This window comes from Dipodomys spectabilis, unplaced genomic scaffold (assembly GCF_019054845.1).
Source record: "Dipodomys spectabilis isolate Male_0828 unplaced genomic scaffold, ASM1905484v1 ptg000046l, whole genome shotgun sequence".
Taxonomy (NCBI): domain Eukaryota; kingdom Metazoa; phylum Chordata; class Mammalia; order Rodentia; family Heteromyidae; genus Dipodomys; species Dipodomys spectabilis.
In genome coordinates this window covers 2,101,325-2,119,822 of record NW_024870723.1, presented here as the reverse complement: position 1 = coordinate 2,119,822, position 18,498 = coordinate 2,101,325, and the positions used below count along the sequence as shown (strand labels likewise).

General features: G+C 43.0%; 1 protein-coding gene across 1 annotated transcript in view; it reads right to left on the bottom strand.

Annotated features, from left to right (window-relative positions):
• Nucleotides 1-1,764: 1,764 nt before the first annotated feature.
• Nucleotides 1,765-18,498, bottom strand: part of Pappa (pappalysin 1) — a 223,955-nt gene continuing 207,221 nt past the window's right edge. Inside the window, exons 20-22 of the mRNA XM_042678753.1 lie at nucleotides 14,211-14,282; nucleotides 11,609-11,707; nucleotides 1,765-3,649 (exon numbers count right to left, since the gene is read on the bottom strand). Of these exons, the coding sequence (XP_042534687.1) occupies nucleotides 3,542-3,649; nucleotides 11,609-11,707; nucleotides 14,211-14,282 (279 nt within the window). The 3' untranslated portion in view covers nucleotides 1,765-3,541. The remainder of the gene's footprint in view (nucleotides 3,650-11,608; nucleotides 11,708-14,210; nucleotides 14,283-18,498) is intronic.

Below are 18,498 nucleotides of genomic sequence, written 5' to 3'. Positions count from 1 at the left end.
ATCTGTCTTACGAAATTATTTTCAACAAATAGCATTTAAGCAACAGCCAAGGTGGGAAAAAGACCAAGAGAACTGTCTCGGCAGTGACCCAGTATACTGAAGCCAAGAGCAGCAGCTGATACCCTCCGTCTCCAAAGGCCTGCTATTTATGACCGTTAATCTCTCCCTTCCTTTACACCTCAATTCACCCACCCAAACTGACTACCTGAGGACTGGATTCCCTTACAAGGTTGTTGGCACAGAATCTAGGGATAATGTAAGTCCCCTGGACAGGCAGTTAGGTTGTGGCTTCGAAAGGCTTCCTAGGATAGGTCTTAGAGAACTGTCCCCTCGTCTTTGCCTCCTTGCTGTGAACAGCCTAATACTTTTTCCAATGCAGAACCCACAGGTGTTTTACAGTCCTTGGCCTGCGAATACACAGCAGTACGTGACCACATCCTCAGTAGTACCTCATTGTCCTAACAGATGACTGAAAGGCTGTGATGAGGAGTTTATGCACCCCCCTCCCCTGCAAGGGAGGGGAGAATTGGGAATTGGTACATTGCATGGACAGAGCTGACCCTGCTCCTCTAAGGCTGGAGGGGAGCCTATTAATTATACTTTTCACATGGGCATGTGATTGGCCACCAGTCAAGTAGCCCCTTTTGCCTAATGTCCTTGGCAGGTATTGAATTTGTTAATAACTGGATTGAATGATAATTTTAAAAAGAGACTGAATGGGTTTTACGCAGATGAGCTCAATTCAGTTTGCCAATCTGAAGAAAGATGTCAGCCTCCAGGAACTTTTGCTTAACTGGAGGGTATTGTGAAGGATAATAGAGTGCAGGCAGAAATGGGATGACCACTGACTTGGGGGAAGTTGTGATTCCTGTCCTCTGGCTATTAATAATATCATCTGTCCATCTCCAGAGTGTTTTTGTCTCACTTTTGAGTGTAATTAAACCACCAGGAATGCAGTCCTGTTGCTGTCCTTAGCTTCTATCTTCTGAGCTAAACACCACACAGCTGGATAACTCACCTAGGGCAACAGAGGGAGCTTAAGAGTAGGAGTTCTAAGATGAGGGATAAACTTTACACAACAGGGTCTACTTTCCTAAGATTGTTCTCTCTCAGTATTTTTTGTTTCTTTGTTTGCTTTGTTGAAGACTGGCCCCAGTGATTACAGGAAAAATAAAAATCTCTGGCTATACATGTGACGTGGCTTTATAAGGAGGAACCATGAAGGATTTGAGTTTGGTCTTCATGATGGTGGGCACCCCTCTTTTTCAGAAGCCAATTTCAGAGTCTGTTACATGGGAAAAGTCACGAACCCTAAGTAGCATCCTTATGTATGGGCATCTGTGCGAAAAGCACCTGATAGATTTCTTAATATAGCAGACCACAGATGACCAAGAGATGCCTTTTCAAGTGTTTGTGATCAGCAGGAAAAAGCTGTTGGGAATGATAGATGAAGACAGTTTCAGAAGTTATTTTTGGTCCCAGTAAGAGAAAGGGCTGTGATGGATTAGTGATACCTGTTCCAGATGCAGGAATTAGAAGAAGCTAAACATGGGCCTAGATTTCACTTTTTTTTTTTTTTGGTCAGTCATGGGGCTTGAATCTGGGCCTGGGCGCTGTCCTTCCCTAAGCTCTTCAGCTCAAGGTGACTGCTCTACCACTTGAGCCACAGTGCCACTTCTGGTTTTCTGGTGGTTAATTGGAGATAAGAATTTCATGGCTTTTCTTGCCTGGACTGACTTTGAATTGTGATCCTCAGATCTCAGCCTCTTGAGTAGCCAGGGTTACAGGCTTGAGCCACTGGCACCCGGCTAGATTGCACTTTTGCTGGTTGTCTTCACTGGACTTGAGATCACTTGAGTTAGGGACATATTTATATGATATAATTCATTTAGACCATCCCTATCTTTTTACTTCCCAGTTCTAGGTTTCAGAAAATATATCGAACCACTCTCTTCACCTCATTCTGTATTAATCCCTTCCCATATTCAATTCAAAGGGAGTGAACATGTAATTGATTGAAAAGTGGCAAAGAGGCTCTAAAAAGTTGGGGGCTTCCATAAGCAATTGACTGATTATTTCTTAACCTTTGGAGAAGGAAGGGTTTTCTGGCCACAGGTATGGAAAAGAGTACTGGTGGATAAAACATTCTATGGAAAACATAAGACTATGTTGGATACTGAGGCTGTGATCTCTGGGCTACCTTCTGGAACGAAGTCTACACTGATCCTATCCAAAATGATACTCTGTTCTAGAATTATATCTACTGTGAACAACAGTGAGGATCTTACTACCCATTCTAGCCTAGAGAGCTAGGAAGACTAGGATAGGGATAACAACCCAAGAGTTTGGACATTTCCAACAGCCCCTGCATGGCTGAAACATTAACACTGTTCCACTTGATTACAAAAATCTAACACTGGCTTAGACATTCTGGACTCTCAGGAAGGACTCCAGCATCTGAGTTTCCTCCACTCCCTTCCAGGATGAGAAGCCCATTCAGGGTGGGGATTTAACTTTTTACCAGGTGGACCCATGAGGGTGGTAGTCTTGCCGAAAGGGTAAGAAATGAGGAACTATGGGGAAATGTGGGTCACTTTTAAGGCAGACTGTTTGGTTGTGTGGAAGTTCTCCTAACCTAGTTCTACCATCTTGGAGTTACCCAATGTATATGATAGAGCAGCAGAAAAAGTAGCAGCAAATGTAGTCCCAAGGCTAGATCTGGGGAATGGTGAGATGTGGAGGGATATTATGACCTCAAGTCTCCAGCAGGGGTCTGATATAATACCTTGAATTTGTAGTCCTAACCATTTCCAGCTTGGCCTTGAACCCTGGTGTTGGGGCAAAAACCCCATGGCAGCAGAAGAATCTGGGAGCATTGCAAACCTTGGAATCTTTACTTCTCCCTGGGCCCTAGTTCTCTAAAATTTGGTGAACACAGGCCACTTCACTTCCAATCCCCAAAGACACACAATCGTGCATGCCCTGCTTATTCTAAGCCTCAGAGTGTGAGCTATCTTGGTCCTAGCAGTTTCTGTAACTCTCTTTCTCCCAAGGACAGTGTTGGTTTGGAGCTTGGGAAAGGAAAGATTGAGTTTCTCCCAGTCTCTCTCTTTCTCTCTCCCTCTCCTCTCTCTCCTCAGTCTCCAGAACTTCTCTCACACAGATGTTTATATGGGTGTGTATGCATGCACGTTGTGTACTAACCACAGATGTGCATACTCCTAGATACAGAAGGTGTTTTGTCATGTGACAAATGATTAGCATTTGGAGGAGGCTCTGGAACTGCACGCAGATTTGCATTGCCTATGGCAATCCATTTCAGAACGTTGGGATGGAATTCCATTCCATCATTCAACAGGATGCGACTTGGTTCATTCGCCCCACCGTGAGTCCTTCCTGGGTGAAATTAAAGGCAGACTGGTTGGGTTGCTAAGGATCCCTGGTGTGGAGAGGCCATTCCATTGAGCAGCGGACTGTGAAAACAATACCAAAGGGATGTGGGTCCTGGCACTGGGAATTCTTTCACACTTCTTGTCCTGCTTTAGCCATGACTGTATCCCCGAAGGTCTTTTCTGCTATGTTCTTGGGCCTCAGGGTCCCGACAAGCACAGTCTTCTTGTAGGTCACAGGACATAGGGAAGGGGGTGACCTGTGGGGAGATAAACAGAAGTTGTGTATCAGGAAGTTTGATCTAATGCAGGACTTAGTGTGACAAAGCATAGGGGAGAGGGGTTAAGCCCTGGATTTGTGAAACAGGAAATTCAAGGTCAGTTCAAGCGCTGCTTCTTGTTAGCATGAGGGTCGCTTTTATCAAGTACTTGTCATGCCAGTTTCTTCCACTTGGGCATTTATTATGGGTCTGTGGGGCAGTATGCAGAATAATTTCCAGGTCAGAAACTATTGAGTCCCTTTTACAACTCTGTTAAAAAAAAAAAAAAAGCTCTACCACAAACATCACTTTGTTGTAAAGAAAAATGAGGCTGAGAGAGGAATAGGCATTACCACCAAGTAAGATGCGAAACATTCCTTCCTTAAAGATAAGCTGCTTTTCTCTGAAACTCAGAGAGGACTGGTTGTAATAAAAAAAAAAAAAAAAAAAAAAGGACTGGACACAGCAAGGATAAAAACTGGGTGAATAATCGCAACATACTCTACCAAGTTGATGAATTCTACCACGAATTACCTCACATATAGGTCTATCATGATGATCAACTACAATAGAGGAAAGCATCTTTTAAGAAAACAGCTTTCTGTACATATAGAGTTGTTTGGGTTTGGGGGAACAATGATTTCAAATCTTGCCTCAGGAAAACTGAAATTACCATCCATTGAATCTGAAATGTACAAATAGATTTTGAACAAAAGTTTCTGAAGAGCCTCAGAAACATCTTAGACTGAGGAAGGGGGAGAGGAAGAAGAAAGGATGGGGAAAGAGGAGGGAAGGAAAAAGGGAAGGTATGAATGGGAAGAGAAGGAGGGAGAGGGAGAGAAAGAGAAAGAGAGTTGTGCTGTTTCTGAGTTCATCCTTCCATGTACTCTGTGACCCTGGGCTGGCTTGCCTTTCTAGAAAATGATAGGAAAAACTCCACAGAACAAGTGTCTTCTCCTTACAGCAAATGATTCGCCTTCTCAAACAGTGCAGGGCAGTCCCTGCTGATTCCCAGCCTAAACTAACGCAAGTCCATTTCACCTGATTGCATCATGACATTTGCTTGTAACATTCCCCAGAGGGTCCCCCATCTGCGCAGATGGATTTAATGACCTCATTTGCCTCCTGCCTGGACAGGGTCTCCAAGTGATCACAGAGTCTCTGAGAGCATCTCTGTTTCTCTCCCTCACTCTCATGTATTTGTGAATTCATTCTCTGTATCTGGTTCTTTTAACTTTTCTCTGCTTCTTTGCCCTACCTCTTTGTCTACCTTTTCCCTTCTCTCTTTCTCTCCCCAACCCTAGTTCCCAGCCTCTCACTATCCTAACATCTTGCAATGATTTAAGATGTAGGGCTAAATGTCAGGAAGATTTTAGTATAAAGCCTGGTTTTTCCACCAACTTGAAGGGTGACCTTGAACATCAGCAATTTTCGGAACCTTTTCAAACTCATTCATTAAATGAGAGCAATGAAAGCATAGACCTATACTTTCTGACACTGCAGTGAGGGATATATGAAATACCTCATAAAAACACCTGGTACTGTGTTTGACATAATCTAAGTGCCAAATTCTATATGTAAATATATACATGCACACTAAATCTTTTCCAAACATCTACACACAATCTTCCTGTGTCTCTCTCTGTTTCTGTTCTTCTCTGTCTCTCATTATCTCTTTCCTCTCCTCTTCTCCTCTCATCTCTTTTACCATCAATTCAATAGCTACTGATACAGAGACCATACCAGTCTTATTGGTTTTTGCTTTCCTTGAGTCTTAAGTCACAGAAAGAACATATTTCTATCCACTTCTCCATTTTTTTTTACATCTAAGAAGCCACTTTGCTTCTTTTTTCCGTTTGAATTAATATGCAATGCTAAGCAGTTTTGTTTCTTTTCCCATGCAATGCTTCTCTTTTTGTTTACAACTACTTGCTCTTCTCAGTTCAGGACATTTACTCTCCAGCTGCCAAGATTTTGCAGAATAAATCTACAAGGGTTAGAATCTAGACTCTAGAGTATTCTTCCATAACCTCTAGAGTTGTTTCTCCACAACCTCTTCATTTTCAAGGAAAATAAAGAGTGTTATAATTGGAAGATGCATAGAAAGAAAAAGCCTACAGCCCAAATGGGGAAACTGAGGTCAGAGCCAAGTCAAACTCTCCTAGCTAAGTTAACATGTGGAGAATGACATCCTGGGCTGGATCCCACTTGCCTCAGACTGAGTGAATAATTCTGGGAAATTTTCTTCACGGCTATGGCCCTGAGTTTCCACATCTATAAATGGGAAATTCAAAAGAAAATGTTATCTTTCATATGGTTCTGAGGACTGAACAAAATAGAAATACACAGAAGCTTCTGCACATGGTCCAACACGTAGGAGATGCTCAAGGCTGAATACATATGTGCTGAATCAGATCTCTCTGTCTGACTCATATTTCACCATCTTCCCTGCCTATTACCCCTTTTAGCCCAGCTCCCATACTTGGACAACCTCTTTGTCCTCAAGTCACCCATCCCTTTATCTGTCCCCTTCTGCTCTTGTCTTATTCTACTATTACAAAGATCTAGTTACCAATATCATCTTTTGTATAACCCTGTAACTCAATTCTTTCCTCTTCAGCTCTAAGACCCTTTATGATAACTTCACATTTCCATCTCACACAGGCAAATATTCAGCAAATTCTGTTACTTAGAAGGGACTCCACAAGTTCAAGGTTTTGTATCATCTGATCTCTATGTAATTCCCATAGTTTGCTTTGTATCATCCCCTCCCCAGTTACCAACTCTCTGTGTGGCTTGTTTGTTAATTTTCCTGTTCCTAAAGTATTCCAAATGAATTCTTATTTTAAAATCTTTACCCACGTATCTTCTTCTGTTCTAGCTGCTCTTCCTTGGCCAGCTCCTTTTCATTCTTTAGGTCTTATCTCAAGTATCACCTCTTTCCTCATTAGCCTGGAGAAAGTTGGTACCATCACCTTGATACCATATCAGTGCACCCTATTTTTACACCCTTCTCATGAAAGGCATACTGAATCACATGCATGCCAGCATAGTTTCGGAAGGGACCAGGTCTACTGTTGAACTTTATCTCTACCAAGTCACAGCAGTCAGTAGGGCCATGAATTGGATGAAAAGATGAATGTATGAACAGACAGACAATATGAGTCAAGGAGTCTCTGTTCTTGCACTCACTGGCTGGGTGACTTTGTACAAGTTATTTCCCGTCTTTGGACTTCAGTTTTCCTATATGTATAATAAGAATTGTAGTTATTTATGGCCTCTTAACTTTTCATCTGCCTGAAATCCTTCTCAGTGTGGGAAAGATAGAAGGCAAAGATAGGCTCAGAAAAGAATTAGGGGTATGTGCATGTATGTTTGTGTGATGTGTGTGTGTGTGTGTGTGTGTGTGTGTGTGTGTGTGTGTGTGTGTGTGTGTGTGTGTGTGTGTGTGTGTGTGTTTTACTGGGTATCAAACCCAGAGAATTAATAAATACCTGATAGGCAAGTGATCTGTGACTGAACTACCTCCCACCATCCTAAGGGTTATAAACATAAGACTTTCCCCACTTTCTCCCTTCTAAAATGTATTAACTTTTCTAAAACATTAGCTTGCAAGTCCTGGGATTAGTTAGCTTCTCATGCTAATCTGGCTGCTCTGGTTACAATGGAATTGTGTTACAATTGTTATCCTCCTCAGAGAAACTCAGGAAGGTTTAGCGTTTCCCAAAGGAAACACATTTGGGAACTAAAAGAACCCAATCTGAATATAGTAAAGTCTAGATGGCAAATACACTGACTTCTAGTCTCCATCATATGCCTGTAGGTGTTAGCTATGTTTACTGAGCACTAGCTAGAAGTTGTAGTCTGCACGTTACACATTGCAGGAATCTCAGCAAGCCTCTACCACACTGTGGACCCAACCCCTATCTGTGAGATAGATTTTCTCACAAAGGCCTCACCGGATGTGGTGATGAGTCAATGCAATCAGCTTGGCTCTAAAAAAGCTCCTATTTTTCTCAAAACAGAGGAGATACATAGAGATGTGTGTACCTTTGTTTTGCTTCTTTGTGAGGTACCCAGGATATCCCTTACTGACTGGGGTTTTAAAGCTAGGAGACAAGATTGAGGAGTACATGCTTTGATTTAGATGAGGCCTGAGGATGTCTGTTCAAGAAGGTTCAAGCTGTGAACACTACCGTGTGCACAAGCTAATCATGCACTACCATGTGCACAAGCCTTCCACATGCTAGATGATATTCCAATCTTGGAAGGCTATCATTACTAGCTGCTCACCTCGAAGGCAAGAAAACTGAGGCTTCACAATGTTTAAAGCAAAAACAAACTTGCTTTGGGCCACAGCAACAATCAGTGAGTTGATGGTGTAAGATCCTAAACCCCATTCTAAATACTTAAGAGTGGAAGGCACAAGAAGGCACTTCCTTCACAACCGGTCAGGGCTCATGGATATTCTTGTCTTCTCATCCCTTGTCTTCTTTATCCCTTATGGTATGCCTGGCACTGAGCTAAACTCAATGTGCATGGTTTCACTCATACTCCCCAGCCATGCCAATAAGCCATCTACTCGTGATCCTCATTTTATACCTTAGAGGCAACTACATGTAAGATGGCGGGTCACTGAAGAGTAGGTGGTCTTGGATTTGCATCTGTGATTGTGAGCATTTCTTAGTCCCATCCCCCATAAAGCAGGAAGACCACAGGTATCTTCTCATCATAGAGGAAGAAACTGGGACATAGAGAGATGACTAATATGCCAATAGTCTGAGCTCTATGCTCGATTCTCAGATTCTCTGTCCAGGTATCTTCTCTCCCAGATGACTTCCCATGAAATCCTACCATGCACAGCTCAAACATCATTGTGGTTAGTGCACATTTGCAGATGCTTAGCACCATGAGGCTAGGCTATACCATAAGTGGTTTGGGGACCCACTCCACACTATGTGAACAAGGCAAAGTCAGTGACTCAACACGAAGGTTCCTTCCCTTTCCTTCTGGGCCAGAAATGGTGCTCAGACACAGGTTATCTCCCTTTAGGGAAGCTGCCCAAGACAACACCTCAATCTGTGGGTGTGTGCAGTGCAGGAATGCAGTCCAGGCAAATGTACATGTTTCTAGCTTGGGACTTGTCTAGGGCTGGGAGACAGGTAAGGGCTGGAATCTGAGTCAGACTCAACAAGAAGCAGTTGTGTGTGGGGTGTTGGTGTATGTATGTGTGTGTGTAACAAGAAGCATCCTGTGTTGATGTTAGAAACCTTTGGATCTACCACCTGCTGGCTATGGTACCTTGGAGAAATTACTTCACCTTCTTGAAATTGAGGGTCTTCACAGTATACATTGAAAATAATAGAGCCAACAGTTGAGGCTTGAAGTAATGAAATAGGAGGGCTTTTCTGTTATATGGGTAGGGTAGATACAGATAGGGCACTAAGCAATCAATATACAGTGATGTATTTAAATATGGATAAAGTGTCTGTGTGGATAAATGGAGGGTAAAGTGGAGGAAAATATATTATTTCACCTATAGGTGAAATGTAGAAAGGCACAGGGCTAGATAAGAAAGAGACTTGCCCTGTGGTTGACTGGAAGTATGCAAGTTTTATTTCCCTTGCTGGGCTTCAGTTTCTCTCTATGCAAAAATGGAGGTAATGAGTTCTACTGCATAGAATTAGTTCACATATTTCAAGAAAAGCATTTAGCGCAAAGTATACCCTACAACCAGAATTGAAGAAACGATGATGATGATTGTGGTGATTGTTGGTGATCATGATGATGGTTGTGCTGTTACTGGTGTTGTTATCTTCATGATGGAGTTATGGTACTGACAATGGTGATAGAAACTTGTCATTCTGAGATTGAAAAATTGGACTTGTTCATAAGATCAGACTACAAGGGACCAGCTCATCCAAGAAGTCATAAGAAGAGACCTTAGATATGAATTTAATGCACATATATGTGGTGTGGTAGTTAATGTCTATTAATCCCAGCACTTGGAAGGCTGAAGCAGAAGCTTGGCCTATATATGGAGTTCCAGGACAGTTTGGGCTACATCAAAACACTGTGTCCTAGGAAATGTAAAGAAAGAGATTTGCAGAGAGGAAGGAAGGGAGAGAAGGAGGGAAAGAGGGAAGAGGAGAGAGAAGAAACAGAGAAAACAAAGAAAAGAGAGGAAGAGAAGAAAGGGAGAGAAAAAAAAAGAGAAAATCCAAGGTGAGTTTGGCCTGCCCATGCTCACAGCACTAATGAGACAGGACTGTATTGTACTTCCTTCACAACTTCCAGAACCAGTATCTTAGCAACTTTAGCACTAGTACTAAAACTAGTGTTCCAGGCCACCACACCTTAGAAAGCCTCCATATGTTGAGGATGCTAAAGACATTTCCCTTTCCTGCTTCATACCCACAACACAGACTTGCTTAACAACAATTCCAATAACAAGTAGATAAAAGGAAATCATTATTGTTATAATAGGAAATAATAATAGCCATCATTGTTATAAAAGGAAATCATTGCGGGGGGTGGGGGGAACAATTCTGCAAATCTGCTCTTTATTAGAGGCAGCTTGGGGGTCCAGCAAGAAAATAACAATCCCATATCCTTAGAATCGGAATCCTGCCTCTTCCTGTCTGCCTCACACTGCAGGCAGGTGTCTAGGTGGGAAATTGGACACCCCTGTCAGACCGACTTTCCTGCATTGTTTTGCTCTTGTCTGCCAACTGGGCTCAGGTCATTCTGCAAGGCGGATGTGGGGCACCGCTGGTGACTACACAAACAGGGGAGAAAGAATGGAGTTAGTAGACAGACACTAGGCTGAGCCAAGTAACTCAGAGGCCATAGCCTGGGAGACCAAAAAGCAACTTAGGTGGAGAGTTGAAGAGAAGGAAGTCTGAGAAAAGGTGTTGAAGCTCACACCCAGGCCTGAAGTTCATGCCAAGAATTCCATTCCAGGAGACCTACAAAGCAAGAAGCTCACTTGCTACAAAGGGAGGTCAAGAGGTTTGGCCAAGACACAAGGCCATTGCAAGATCTTCAGAACTAGTGATGTATGGTTACAATTCCCTGGATCTCTGTCTAGGTAGCTTTGACCTTTCCCAGTCACAAGTTCATCATGTATTAAGTGAGGACAAAAAGATATAACCACAAAAGGGCAACTCTTTTGATGAAATGAAATCACATGTAATAGGGTTAAAAGTATGCTTGGCCAAGAGTAAGCTTTCAATGAATACCATGGTGACGTTTGGGAGGTAGGAAATCTTAACTCTCACACACACAGGTCAGTCACCTGGTGCTGCAAACGATTCCACTTCTCTCTAAATCTCAGCTTTCTACTTTGCTAGACTGTTCTGCAGTCTACATGAGACAATATGTATAGAGATCCAAGCCACAGCTCAGCATTCACATGGCAAGTGATGGAATTCTTGTGATTCAGGAGGAAACTTGAAGCATATCTTCTCCATGGATGAACACTCAGCCTAAGTGGTCAGAAGAAGGAAATTTCCCATGATGTGGGGATGGGGGCGACAGATAGGCGGGAAATAAACAGGTTTAATAGGTAAGAGAGGAAGGCTAAGAGAAAGAACAGCTCTCTTCCTCTCCCCTTAAGGGATTTCCTATAGTAGACATGAAACAGAATTTTCCCCCATCCTGCCCCGTGGCCATCCCAGGCCAACTATTGCTTGAGCTTCCTGGAATGTCAAGAGGAGAAAATGGCAAGGCTTAGTACCTCATCCACCTCCACTCCATCTTTGCTGCTGGGAATAGCTGCTTTCCTCTGCCATGAGGATGAGTCCCATTCCCAACTTCCCTGGCAGCCTTGGCTCACCCTGAAATGACTCCAGCTAGAATCAGAAGGGCCATACGCAGGAGAGAGAGGTGCCCCCTAGCCAGCAAGCTGGAGAGCTTGCAGGAGGCAGCGGGGAGGCTCTCCTGTCCACCCTGGCCTACCTTTTTAGTCTTCACCGTGGAGGTGCAGCAATCCCCACCATCATAGTTGCAGAAGGCTCGGTTGTTGATGGCATCACAGTAATTGTCTCCCATGAAGGGCTGTGAAGGGGGAGAGGTACAGGAAAGACATGAGGGAAGCTGCCCCAACACTTCATTGAGGCCACCATGGGCAGTTTGCCATTTCTCATCTTCTCATGAACCTCAATAGTCAGACTAGTTAGCTTCAAATCCCAGCACCCCCCATTGGATTCATGATTTATTTTTTTTACCATTTATAAAAACTTATCTGTCACATTTCTCCCAGCTGACATGTGGTTCTGTGGAGAGATGTACTCTTGTATGCTGGGGAATGCGAGGCCATTGAGTAGATCCTCTCCCCAGCACCTCTCCCTCCCCAGCCCGCCCACCAAACCAGGTCTTTGTGAGTATTCACCTTGAGTGTTCATTTTACTTGAAAAAAATGGTAAGAATATTTGATCCTACATCCCCTTCTTCTTGGCAGTGCAATCAAAAGATAATTTATACTAAAACACATGCCAATAAAGTAGGATGCTTACTGTAAACTGCACAAGAATTCTTAACATAGACTAGAACTCCTAGGAATTAAGTTCAAGAATATGTGTATTACTGGTAGATTCTCTAACAGAGGAATGAAGATGTACTGGATGTTACATGCCTTTACATACTTTCTTTTTCTCCAAACAAGGTTTGCATTATTATTGCTACCTTGCAGATGAGTAAGAAAAACACGTGGTTAAATCACATTGTGGGTAACACTGTGATCATGATGCATGGTACCCATAAACAGACCTGCTGAACTGAAGTCCTTTTGTGCAACTATTTGAAGATAATATAAAATTACATTGACAGTACAAAGAGTAGTTATTTGAACAAATTTAGCCCCATGTTTCTACAATTCCTCTTATTTACACAAGGACATTCTAGCTTACATTTCTTTCTTTCTTTCTTTCTTTCTTTCTTTCTTTCTTTCTTTCTTTCTTTCTTTCTTTCTCTCTCTCTCTCTCTCTCTTTCTTTCTTACCCCCCCTCTCTCTTTCCCGGTATTTGTCACTTTTCTGAGCATGCTTTGGCTCCATATGACTCAACTATTAGCTCTAATGTTAAGGAGGGAAGGAAAAGAGGCGAGCCACCTGCAAGAGCAAAGGCGATAAGCATCGCTGTCAGAGCTCAAAGCCTGACAGGTAAGGGTCACTGTGCCTTGCTGCTGAGTCAGAAGGATCAAATTTTGCTGTCATACTGGTTACCCAGACTGCTAGCTTAGCAGAATCAATGCCCAGGTAACTCAAGCTGCTTTTCTCCCAAACTACTGGACTGATCCAGAGAGATGGAAGGAAGCAACAGCTCTAAGACCTTGCCACTCCTGGTTGTATCGGGAATGAGTGGACTTTCTTAAGCCCTACATTGCTATGTACCCCAGAAGATGTCACACAGGGTCCTCACCCAACACGCAGAAATAAATGTGTGGCCCAGGGATTAGTCAAAACATTTATGCTCAAGGGGAAGAGATTACCTAGGAGAGGAGTAAAGACAGAAGCCTGGAAGTCAGGAGACCTGGGTTCATTGGCTCTGTAATTATCATGCTGTAAAAACTGTGAGCACTCTACTCCCTTTCTGGTCCTCATTTTCCAATTAAAAATAAAACTGCAAGTAGAACTAGAACATATTATAAGCCTTCCCACTTTTGGTATTCCATCACATTCTAGACCAGGCCACTGAGCCTCTGCTTACCCATCTGTAAAATAAGTGCTTAGCGTTAGATAAGCTGAAAGAATGTTTCTAGTTCTGACATCCTAAGGATTCTATTCCAATATGAACTTTTCTAAGGAGTGATCTGAATTTTCCTCCCTGGGCTCTGGTGGGGGAGCCGTAGAGATTTGACACACAAGGCTTTTGACACGCAAGGCATTTTGAGTGCAAGCGTATAGGGATGTAGAGAAATGCCTGTGAGTTCCATGGAGGGGCGGGGCATCCCTTGAGAACACAGCTGTATCCCAAGAACCTACACAGTGCCCGATGCCAAACTTGTCTCTGATCCCAGGGAATGGCTCAACAGAGAAATTACAGGGTCAGAAAGGATCTTTCACTTTGACTCCACGGTGGAGTTATTCAAATTATGTCTGAGTTAGAAAGGAGTGAACAATTAAGTTGTGGACAAAAGGAATCCATCTGCAGGTGATGTCATCATTACAATGGAATTAAAAAAAAAATCACCTCATGAGGTTCTAAATGTGGTAATGAGGGTAAAATTCCTGGCATATTATAGGTGCTAAATCAATATAGCCTCACTCCCTTCATCCTTTGCAGACCCACTATTACGTGGGCTCCAGGTGTTGGAGATAGAAAAGCTTGGTTTGGACTCTCAAACTCTGCTGTCAAATAGTTATATGCTTGTGTATGTATCCTCATAGCTCCCTGCCTCAGTGCTACCCCCTACAAAATGGACTTGCTGATCTCTCTCTAGGAAGGCTGCCAAATGAATATTTATAGTAATCAGTAGACATGGATGATGGCCATCATAAATATCACAACCACCACCTTGGAATGAACTCTGGGGATCTCTAGAGTTTGTCCTTGTAACTCACCTCACAGCCTTTGACACAGTGAATCACAGCAGGATGAGGATACCACTTCAGGCCAGCAGTGCAGACAATTCTCTGCAGAGAGATGGAGGGAGAAAGAGAGAGCAGAGAGAGAGAGAGAATGAGAGGTCAGATGAGTTTGGTTTGAGGAGGGAGCCAACCCTATGTTGGCATCACACCTAGCCTCTTTTTAGACCTTCCAAATTCTGACTTCACCCTGGTATTTACATGAAGAACTTGCCCAGGTACTTGCAATAACAGAAGCCATAAGATTAGAATAATATTTGTGTTCACCATATGCGTCATCATTCCCTAGTTCCCTGGCAGCAGAACGGGTGGAGGAGAAGCAAAATTGAGGGAAGGCAACATGACTGAAAAAAAAAAAAACCTTCAGAAAGATCCTTGGATGATCTTTGACCTGCTAGATAGTCGGAGAGAAGGAAGGACTTGGGGAGGGGGGATTGTCTGTGCATGTATGGTATGTACGCAGGTATGTGTATGGCTAAGGGTAGGAAACCAGTGTGGAGCTCAAAGCATGAGCTAAGGATCATTTTCACCAGAATCCCCGCAGTAGGCCTTTAGAAAGGCAGGTTCCTCAGCCCTGCTTTTGAATTGAGGATTCTGACTGTCTAAGGCTATGGCCTCGGCCTGCATCTCAAAGACAATGAGCTTCTCTGATCATTGTGGTGTACAATATAGTTTGAGAACCACATGATTGGGAGGAGAATGAGCTAAACCTCAGAAAGACAGAGATATATGCTTTCTTGCTGTTGCCTGCTTCTATCATGTGGGCTTCTTACAATTCCTGGTTTTCCACATTTTTGGATTTCAGAGAATTTGTCCTTGCTGTCCCTTCTTCATCTTGCCCCTTGGAGAGTCTTTCATTATCTTGTTAAATATCTGCTCAAGACTTACTTCATCTGTGGGGTTTTTCCCAACCCACTCAGGCAGAGTGTACAGGTATGCATGAAGGTGCTTATTTATAGCCTTCTCGAATACTACTAATGATGATGATGATAATGACAACTAAAATATATTGAGTGCCTTGGTGGTGTTAATTACTTTATGCATGATCTTATTTATTTCTTGCCACCATGCTGTGAGGTGGGCATTAATCTTGTGTCATAGGAGAATAAATTCCCCCAAGCTGCTAAGTGGAGAAAACAGGGGTTAAAACAAGCAATTGTTCCAGAGATGATTTAAGGCAGCTCCTAGTGCAAAAATCCAACATGACAATATTTTTAAAGGAGGTGAAAGAAGAAAGATAAACAAAACTGGGAAGATAAAATAGTTTCAGGAACAGAGCAATCATAAAAATCCTAGAAGCTCCCTTGTCTATTCTCACAGATGCCTCAGTTTTCATGTGAGGTGTTAATTATTTCCTTAAAGAAAAGAAATAACACACACTTGGATGTGCAGCAATGGCTCTGCTGTGCTGGGAACCTGTCATGGAAATCTATATGGCCAGGAATTGCTCTCCTGGACAAATGCCAGTTGATTAATTTTAATTAAGAAATGAACAGTCATATAGACCAGAATATGAGGAAACCTTATGGCCAAGCCCTTCTCTCCCAAGGGCAGACTTATAGGACAGCCACAGTGTAATTGGGTTTCTTGGCAAGCTTGTGACTATTAAGGAAGTCACGTGACTCCAGGCTAGGACGGACCAAGCTGCATGCGTTTCCTCTCTGCTCTACAACATGTCATGTTCCTGTTTTGGATCTCCCACGTGTGCAACAGTACCTGGTACACAGAGATGCTCAGTAAATATTTACTGAGATCCATCTCAACATAATGATGATTTTTACTAAGGCTCAATAGTTTCTCCACTTCTCTTCCTCTCTTCTGGAGCATCAGAAGAGCATGTGCTATGCCAAACATGGCATCCTGTTTAGAGGGTGAGCGTAGTGCTGGCTGGATCAAATAAGATCTTGGGCAAAGAGCGTACCCTGAGAATATCCCAGTCTCTGTCACAATGCAATGTCAAGTATCTAGCTCCATACTGCCTCTAGGAACATTGACTATCGTCTCCTGATACTCACACTGTGATTCATGGGCAAAGCAATAGGATTTTTGTTTGTTTTATAATGCATGGTCTTGTTGTGTATTTCAGGCTGGCCACAAACTGGCAATGCACCTATGTCAGCTTCATGAGTGCTGGGATTACAGGCATGAACCATCAGGATAAACCAGCCATAAGAGTTGAAGTAGAATGGTTGCAATTCTTTTTTAAAAAATTGCTTTGTCAAATGGCATGGTGAGGTTTTGTTCTCTTGTCTGAGAAATGGGTGCCTGTGATATTTCACAGGTTTCTTGTGACACTGCACTGAGCTAGATGGATGTGCATGTGGCTTCTTGGACCACTTCTCTAAATCTTCTTGAGGGCAGGTCCTGGGTTTTAGACATCTCTGCCTGCTCCAGGATTGGGGGTCAGGTAGGGAACACAAGGAAGAAGCACATATGAAGGAACGTGAGCAGTCTTCAACCTCTTCCTCCCAGCTGCTTCCAATCATGGGACCGGCGTTGAACAACCCACCTGCTTTCATCCACCAATAGATTTAACCTGATTTGTTTTTGTGAGTTTGAGGTCTATTCCTAGCCCAAACCCAATCATGTTGAGGGGAATTTAGAAAAGACTTAAGATGCAGAAAAAGAGCAGGGTCAGGGTCCAGAGTTAACTTAATACATGTGTAGGAGTGTCTTGGTGTGGTTGAGGTTTACCTGACGTGAGTCCAGAAAATGAACTTTTATACTATCTGCATGAGCCTATTTATCTTTCCAAAGCTTCTGAACTTTCCACTATTACTCAGGGCTGCTCACCCCACCTTTCTTACTACAGGGCCCCCTCTGTGTGCTAGGGGAATTGGGAGAGGGGACAGGCTATGGAAATGGAAGGAAAGGGCAGGCTGTTTATATCACAAGTTCCAAGATCCCTGATGGGGCCCCTCCCCTATCAGCCTTATTCCTTCTAATGCCAGGGATATTTAGTCCAATCAGAGCCTTGCAATCCAGGTTGTGTAAGACAGCTTTCATCTCCCACCTTGGTGGGAAGGAAGAATGGAGTGTCTTTTCTTCATGGCTCTCATTGTCATCATTGTAACAGTATCAGCATCATTACCAGCAGCAGCAGCAGCAACAGCAACAGCAATACATCACCCTAGTTCCTTCTACCCCCACTGCTGTTATCCATTTCTTCCTCCTCCTTTATCTCCGTCACCACAGCCCCACTGCCACCACCATCAAATGATCATCACTGCCATCAGCGCCCCCATCAACACTCGAGCCATCATCCTCATCATCATTGTATAAAACCCCTTGGAGTACGACTGCCATTCTCCATGCTCTGTGCACAGAGCTGTCATTTCAATGACTTCTTACTATAATTATGGGGTAGGTATTACTTTTGTCTCTTCCCTACCCCAAGAAGAAACCAAGGCACTGAGAAGTGAAACAATCTGCCCCAGATCATGGAGACCGGCATTGACAGCAATTAAACCTAACTCAAGTTCTATGCTTGGAACCCTATAATCTCCTTCAGACTCTCTTAGCTTCTGAAGATATAAGAACTGAGAGCTTTCTCTTTGGATCAATGGAAAGATAAAGGTTTGAAAAGATGGATGGGTTTGGGGGATTATGGTAGGAAGGGAAAGAGTCCAAAAGAGATGGCTCAGAGAAGATAGCCAGGAGTAAATCATATCAATTAGCGTTATTATTTTTGTCTATTGTTCTCAGTCATTGAGCATCCACACGTATTTTCAGTGTATAAACAGTATCTGCCAACTAGAGGCACAGAGTTGAATATGTGATCGAATGAACACATGATCTGGTGAGTGGAGGTATGTGTGTGTTCACCAGTAGATGAGCAAGCAGTAGATTCTGCATTTCTTCATGTACAGCCTCCTCTCCAGAGTTTTTAATATGTCTAATATTTTAATATTTCTGTCTGTACATCAGACAGCCAGGATGTACTAGGCACCAATGACTTTAGAGTCTTAGCAGGGTAGGTAGGAAGACAGCAATGCTATCTTACTTTACAATGACAGATTTCTGCAAACTCTGTGTATATATGCTGCAAAGGTTTACTTTTCAATGTGTAGAATGGTCCTGAAATTCATGCAGCTAAATTTAACCACATTAGTTATGTGAATTGGACAGTGATGACATCTCTGGGCCATAGCTCCATCTGCAACATGGTGAAAGAATTTACCTTCTTAGAGTTTGAGAACCCGGTGAGAAGGCAGACAAGGAAGTGTCCAAGCAAACACATCATATCATAATCTGTCAATGATCA